Source organism: Pinus tabuliformis, chromosome 3_2, assembly GCF_031772625.1.
Source record: "Pinus tabuliformis cultivar Carrire ecotype Pingquan chromosome 3_2, CPIR1, whole genome shotgun sequence".
Lineage (NCBI taxonomy): Eukaryota > Viridiplantae > Streptophyta > Pinopsida > Pinales > Pinaceae > Pinus > Pinus tabuliformis.
This window is the reverse complement of record NC_142302.1, coordinates 574,702,618-574,709,569: the sequence shown is the minus strand read 5'-3', so window position 1 is coordinate 574,709,569 and position 6,952 is coordinate 574,702,618. Positions and strand designations below refer to the sequence as shown.

The 6,952-nt window shown below is 42.0% G+C and overlaps 2 protein-coding genes across 2 annotated transcripts; both read right to left on the bottom strand.

The window, feature by feature from the left end:
* Positions 1-250: 250 nt before the first annotated feature.
* LOC149181844 (uncharacterized) lies at positions 251-718 on the bottom strand. Its single transcript, XM_089414343.1, has one exon. It carries the CDS (start codon positions 716-718, stop codon positions 251-253), a length of 468 nt encoding a protein of 155 aa, XP_089270469.1.
* Positions 719-967: 249 nt separating this feature from the next.
* On the bottom strand, positions 968-2,542 carry LOC149181843 (uncharacterized). The gene is made up of 3 exons (XM_089414342.1): positions 2,012-2,542; positions 1,358-1,675; positions 968-1,243 (listed from the first exon to the last, which is right to left on the bottom strand). The coding sequence occupies exons 1-3, from the start codon at positions 2,540-2,542 to the stop codon at positions 968-970; spliced, it is 1,125 nt and encodes a 374-aa protein (XP_089270468.1).
* Between the last annotated feature and the right edge of the window lie 4,410 nt (positions 2,543-6,952).

Genomic DNA, 6,952 nt, shown 5'->3' with positions numbered 1-6,952 from the left:
TATGATATGAGATATGAGTCCATAGATTCTGACCAGTCAACAAGGTCCAGCCCATTTTTGCAGCTAGGGCTTGTGCGAAAAGGGGAAGGTCTTTCAGTCCCCATCCTCCCCATTTCTTTGGCATTGCAATCTTTTGCTAGCTGATCCAGGCAAATAATCTTTTATCCTGATTCCCGTTCCAGAGATATCTGTTGCATAATTGTTTTAGTCGAGATAGGTTATTCCTGGGGATCCATGCAAGTGCCATCCATTAAACTGGTGTAGCTTCCAGGACCGATTTGATAAGCACCAATCTGCCCACCCTAGATAAATATCTATAACTCCAGATGGACAGTCTCTTCTCCAGTTTTGTAACAAGCCAAACCCAATCTGGAATTCTCTGGCAGGTAGGTTTAAGCCAAAAACCTAGATATTTGAGGCCTCTATCCAAGGGGTGGATACTGTAGGGAAAGACCTGATGAGAAAATTGGGATTCATAAACAGAGGTATGAGTAAAGGTGATGGTGGATTTGGACTGGTTAGCAAGCATCCCAGTAGCAGACGAGAAGAGGAGGAGTATCTTGGAAAAGGATCTGGAATCCCGAATGCTGCCATCAAGCAAAATAAGCACATCGTCCACAAATAGGAGGTGTGTAAGAAAGAAATCCTTTGTAATCTTGAGTCCAAAAATATCTCCATCCCTCTTGGTTGATGCAATTAAGCGACTTGGACCCTCCATGACAATAAGAAATAGAAGTGGGGATAGAGGGCAGCCCTGCCTAAGCCCCCTTTCAGAGTGAAAGAAGTGAGAGGCCGAGCCATTAATGAGGACACTGAAGGTAGGTGTGGTAATGCAGGCCATAATCCATGTAATGTAATTGTGAGGGAAACCCAAGTGTATAAGAATCATCTTAATATAAAGCCAGCTGACTCGGTCGAAAGCTTTGGACAAGTCAATCTTGAGAATGATGCTTTTTAGATGCTTGGTCTAGATAGAGTGGATGGCTTCCTGAGCTGATCCGATGGCTTCATGGATCTGTCTGGATTCGAGGAAGGCAAATTTTTGAGGAGCAATATGCCTGGAGAGTATTGGCCTGAGACAGTTTGCAATAATCTTATATAGGCAGTTGCACAAGGAAATAGGCTTATAATAATCAAAAGAGGAAGGAGAATTGGACTTTGGGATAAGGGCAATGAAGGTCGAATTAATGGCATGGTAAAGGGATCCCGAAGTTCTGCTCTCCTCCACCACTTTCAATAGGTCCTGCCCCAGGATCTCATAAAAAGCCAGATAGAATTCAATGGTCCAGCCATCTGGGCCTGGACTCTTGTCCTTTTTGAACCATTTTAACGTGCCTTCAAGTTCATCGGAGGTGACCGGTGTGAAGAGCTCTTCTGCATCATCCTCATTGAAAAACCTTGGAAAATGTCCCGCCACATTTATAATATCAGGAAGATTCCTGAAATGTGTAGTGCCAAGGTGGGCTAGCTTGTTGAAAGTGTCAGCAAAGCCTCCCTCAGGCAAAGGAAGATTCCAAATGGTATTAGATACCTTTCGTCCCTTGGCATAGTTTTGAAAGAACCTAGTATTATCGTCCCCAACTTTTAACCATATAGCTCTACTCCTCAACCTCTGGGATTCCTCGCGCTCCTTTAGAATGTTGGCCTTCTGATTTTCCAGCTCAATCAATCGGATCTTATCATCCGCAGAGATGAATCCCAAACTTTAATCATCAAGTAATGAGCTCAGCTCAGATTCAATATGAGTGAGTTGTGAGGTTTCTCGAGAGCGCTTCTCCCTGGCCCAATTAATAGAGAGATGTTTAAGCTCAGAGAGATTATTGCAAAAACCTTTAGCGAAGGACTCTGCTCGATGAATGGGGTTTGCAATCCAGAAATCAGAGACCATCTTGATGTAAGCAGGGTCTCTCAGCCAGACGTGGTTGAATTTGAAAGGGGCTTTCGGCTTTTTGAATGGCCCCTAGATTTCCAGATATATAGGTGAATGATCCGATATGCCCCCCGTACCCACCCATTGCTTGTAGTGATGCAGCTGCTGTAAGAGCGGACCTTTCATTAAAAATCTGTCAAGTCTACGAGCCAGTGCTGCATCACCCACCCTTCTGTTTCTCCAGGTGGGTAGAGGTTTGTGCATGGGGACATCAATAAAATTGGTCTGTTCCAACAGATTTGTCATATGGTCAGTGATAGCATCTATTTGAGCCGTAGACCCCCATGATTCTCTGAACCCCAAAGAAAAATTTAGATCCCCTCCGATAATAGTATGATCAGAGTCCAGAAGAGAGAGGTTTAATAAATGCTGCCAAAATTGTTCCCTTTGTAGACAGGGTCCATATACATTCACAATCCGAAGAATCATGCCAAGATCAGCAGAGAATATATCTAGTCCCAAGAATCCCGAACCCCCCCAAGATGCATCAACCCGGATGGTTCGAGGGTTGTATCCTATAGCCAGTCCCCCAGATCTCCCTGCAGCATCTAGGGCGACAAATGTCCAGCTCGGGATCATAGATTGAAGGGAGTGGGAGATATGATCAGCCATACCAAGAGTTTCTTGAAGCAGGATAATGTCAATCGGTTCAATCTCGATGAGCCTCCTCAAGGCTAGTTTCTTGGAGGCACTAGCCAAGCCCCTGCAATTGAAAGACAAACACTTCATGGAGGGACACCACGCGGGGTATTTCCTACTCTAAGGACCCCATCAATAGTGGATTGACAACCAGAGGCGACCTCCGCCCCAGCTCTCTTAATAGCCTTGGAGAGATCTGACTTCCTACCCCTGGATGACAGGGGGATGGCACCAGGCAAAGTAAGACCTAGACCAGTCTGACGGACCGGGAAATCCTTGGAGTGGGATCTGGAGCGAAGGAAGTATTGGTGAGGGGGTGAAACCCCGGAGGATGACGGCGAGACAGAAGATGTAGAAGGAGAGGACAATGAGGGGGCAGTAGTGACAATGAGAGGAGGGGAAGACATGATACATTGAGCCATGGATGTCTGAACCGATGAGGCAGCCACAGATGAGGTAAAATCAAAAGATGTGAGAGGAGGGTTCAGAGAAATACCCGAAGCAATCGCGGCTTCTGCAGCAGAACGAGCCTTGGTCAGTGGCGGCAAAGGTTGTCTGTGTCTTGTATCCACTGTCTTGGAGATAGGAGAGATAACTGCAGGTGAAGGACCCAAGGGCGAGGGGCGCGAGCCGACCGGAGAATTTACCCTGGAAGGTGCAGGCGTAATCTTAGGGGAGTCCTCTGATTTCCGGTTGAGAGGGTAGTCTTTGAAGAGATGTCCCACCTTGTGACATCGTCTGCAGCGAAACGGAACCCCTTCGTAGTCCAAGATCTGGACCCTGATGTACTTCCCCCACTGTAGAGTAATCTTTTCCTCCAGGCCCTCACGAGTATCCAAGTGGACCAAAATGCGTGCAAGGGTTCTGTTTTTTGACTCCACAAAAGTACGGTCATGATCTAAATATGTGCCCAGAGCATTTCCAATCCTGATAAAAACCTCCTCACACCAGAACTGTAATGGAAGTCCTGGCAAGCACACCCAAAGCGGTCCAGCCCCAATTTGTTCACGTTCAGGGTCGAATAAAGGGCTCCACCGCTTGAGAAGGACCGGGGCCATCTCGATGTGCCAGTACCTGGCCAGTACCAAATCCGTGTAGTTTTCCTTTGCAAAATGTAGGGAGAACCAACCTCTGGGCAAGACATGAACTTCTGGCAGTTCTTTTAGTAACCCTCCCCAAATCTCCTTAACCCACTGAGTCAGCCTATTGGCTGAATACGCCCGACCACGCACATGTCCAACCAACACAGTGCATGCCATGATAGCAAATTCACCAATAGCCGAGGTCTCACCGAATCTGATGGTGATATCCTTTGAGGTCGCCTTGACGCACTTAGTCTTCCTTTTGCTGGTGCGAGGAGCCGATGGGTGGTCCACCAAAGGGTTTGGGATGCCTTCCGGAGGGTTATGTTTTGCAGGTCTAACCTTAACCGCAGGGGTCTCGAAACAGCCATATGGTCGGGCTCCCGAGCAAGGGGGATGTGCTGCAGCGGTAACCGAGATGTCCACAGGGGGAACAGTGAAAAATGATGAATGGGGATCGAAGGAGGGCGAGGGAGGGGTATGCGAGGATAAAATGTGGAGGGTGCCCGGTGAAAGAGGAGGGACTTCGAAGCCCGGTGAATCAATAGAATGCGACCCGGTGGGGGGGGGGAACAGAGCAATGCCGAGGAAAAGAGACGATAGGCGAGGAAATGGGCGGATCCGGGGCAGATAGCGAAATAGAGGTATCAATCGGCGGAGTGAGAGTGAAACTAGGGTTCCCAAAAATAACGCAGTCTGGGAAGGGCTCCTCAGAATAATCCACCTCTTCAACCTCCATATTGTCCCCCATATTCCAGCCAGAGGTCTATAACTGAAAGCGACGGGTGTGAGAATGGAAACGGCAGGGTAAACAGTGAGCGGCGCCGGAACAGGAATGACAGTCTGCAGTAAACTGTAAAAACCCTAGGGTTTTACCCTAGACCCGCACGGACGACCTCCATCCGATCTCCTCCAGCCTTTCACACAATGATCATCTAATATATATATATATATATATATATATATATTTTCCTTTCCTTATATACAGTCTCTTTATTACTTCGCCATTCTCATTTTTTTTCTTCTGGTTCTTGGTGTTCAAGATACTGAATGGATACTACATCCATGGGAAAATCCAAGTAGATCCCAGGTAGATCAACTCGAAGGGATCTACCTGTCGACCAAACTAGCAAGGCTTAACCTCAAGGGCATCGAGGTGATTTTACCCCATGGCCCCTCCCGATAAGTGAGGTACTTAGAAATAGGAGCTAGAGCAAGTGAGCTATCCCTTGGGGCTTATTATTATTATTATTGATGATACAAATAATTAATATAGAAATAAAACATATATACATTTTTTTTAAAAAGTAACAACATTCTTAACCATGGAAATTGACCCACACATTATGAGAGAGAGATTCTTAATCTATAAATAGACTTTGTTACAATATCATGGGTCAATACCATGGGTTGTCAATACCAAAAGCCTAAAAAACCATAACTGATTTCATATTCCACTTGTTCATAGGATATGTTTTTCTAATTAATGAATTTAATTAAAACAGAAAAAAGCATAACTAGTTTGGAAATAAATTTCAAATTTTGATTTTTTTATACTACTAAGAATATTCTAGAATATTCTATGGAGGTTAAATCCTTACCATCCACCTAATAATTATTGATAAGTAAATTAAAATTATGAAATTCCTACTCCAAAATAGAAATGTCTAAAAAAACCATGTAACTAACAAAATCATAACTTTATTTAAAAGAAATATTAGTATTAAATATAAAAAGAATTAATATATAAGTTAAATATACATAAATTTGAAAAGACATGGAAAAAGACATTTATCCATGAAGATTTAGCCCCACTTTATCATGAAGATTCTTATTCTCTAAATAGAATTTGTTAAAATACTATGGGCCAATATCTTTGTTTACCAATATCACATACCCAAAGAAACATAACTCATTTCATATGACACTTGTTCATATGAAATTTGTTTAATTAACAAATTTATATAAAAGAGAAAAATGACATAACTACTTTGGAGATAAATCTCAATCTTTGATTTGTGTATACTTTTTTTTTTTCGAGAAAAAAATCGAACTTTTCATTGCAATGACAAAAAGTTACATTGTATATGTTGTTAGGCATTCAAATGACTGTATGATTTTCAATCATAGAGTTGCTGAGATGTTACTTGAAGGTTTCTCCTTTTACCATCTCGATTATCTGTTACTAAATCACTGATCAATTTTTAAACCAAGGCCTCCTCAGAGAGGAAAACAACCCCGATTGATCAGTTTTCTGAGCAAAAAATGACATCATATGTCTCTGTTATCAGTTAGAACATAAACTGATGGGGCTGAATCATTCCCGGGTCTCCTCAGAAAGGAAAACAACCCAAACAGGAATGAGTCAGCTGAAAGTTGTATGGAAATTATAGTTTGTTATGGAGTTGAAATAGTGTAAGTGACTGTTGTTTTTGAACTGAAAAATAGAAACTGAACAAAGGAAAATGCCTGAGCCTAGGCTGTAGACTTAGAGAGATTGTATTTGAGCATATGGTGGAAGATCTGACACACGGATCTCATCCATATCTGAGTCCTCTATCCTCCAACTTCCCAGATCTTGTTGCAGACCCGCTTTAGAAAGCTGGTCTGCAAAATCATTGCGTTCCCTGTAAATGTGACATAAAGAAATATTATTAAAAAAGACTTTAAATGCATGGTCTCTTCTAACAATGGTGGTAATATGTAGTTCTGACATCTGCTTGTTCCATTGAACCATTTGATAATATTATGTGAGTCCTCGAAGATCTGAATCGTGGATATGCCCAGATGGGTAAGCCATTAGAGAAGAAGTTTTAAGGCTGTCAGCGATGTGAAGTTGTTGGTTCCAGTTTTGATTTCTGTATACTATTAAGAATATTCTAGAATATTCCATGGAAGTTAAGTTTGTATAATTATTGATAATTAAATAAAAATTTGGAAGCCCTATCTCAAAATAAACATGTGTATCCATACAATAATAGAAATGATGGTTATATATATATATATATATATTCCTAAGCATGGGGATTTACTCCCACTTTATCATGGAGATTATCCATGTGTAAATAAGTTTTTTTACAATAACATGGCCCAATACCATGGTTTATCAATATCACGTTTCAAAAAAAAATATAAGTCACTTCATATGATCTTTGTTCATATGACATTTTTTTAATTAATCAATTTAAATAAAAGGGAAATAATGATATAACTACTTTGGAGATAAATCTGAATCTTTATTTTTTGAATACTCCTATGAATATTCTAAAATATTCCATGGAGGTCTCTACCATCCACATAA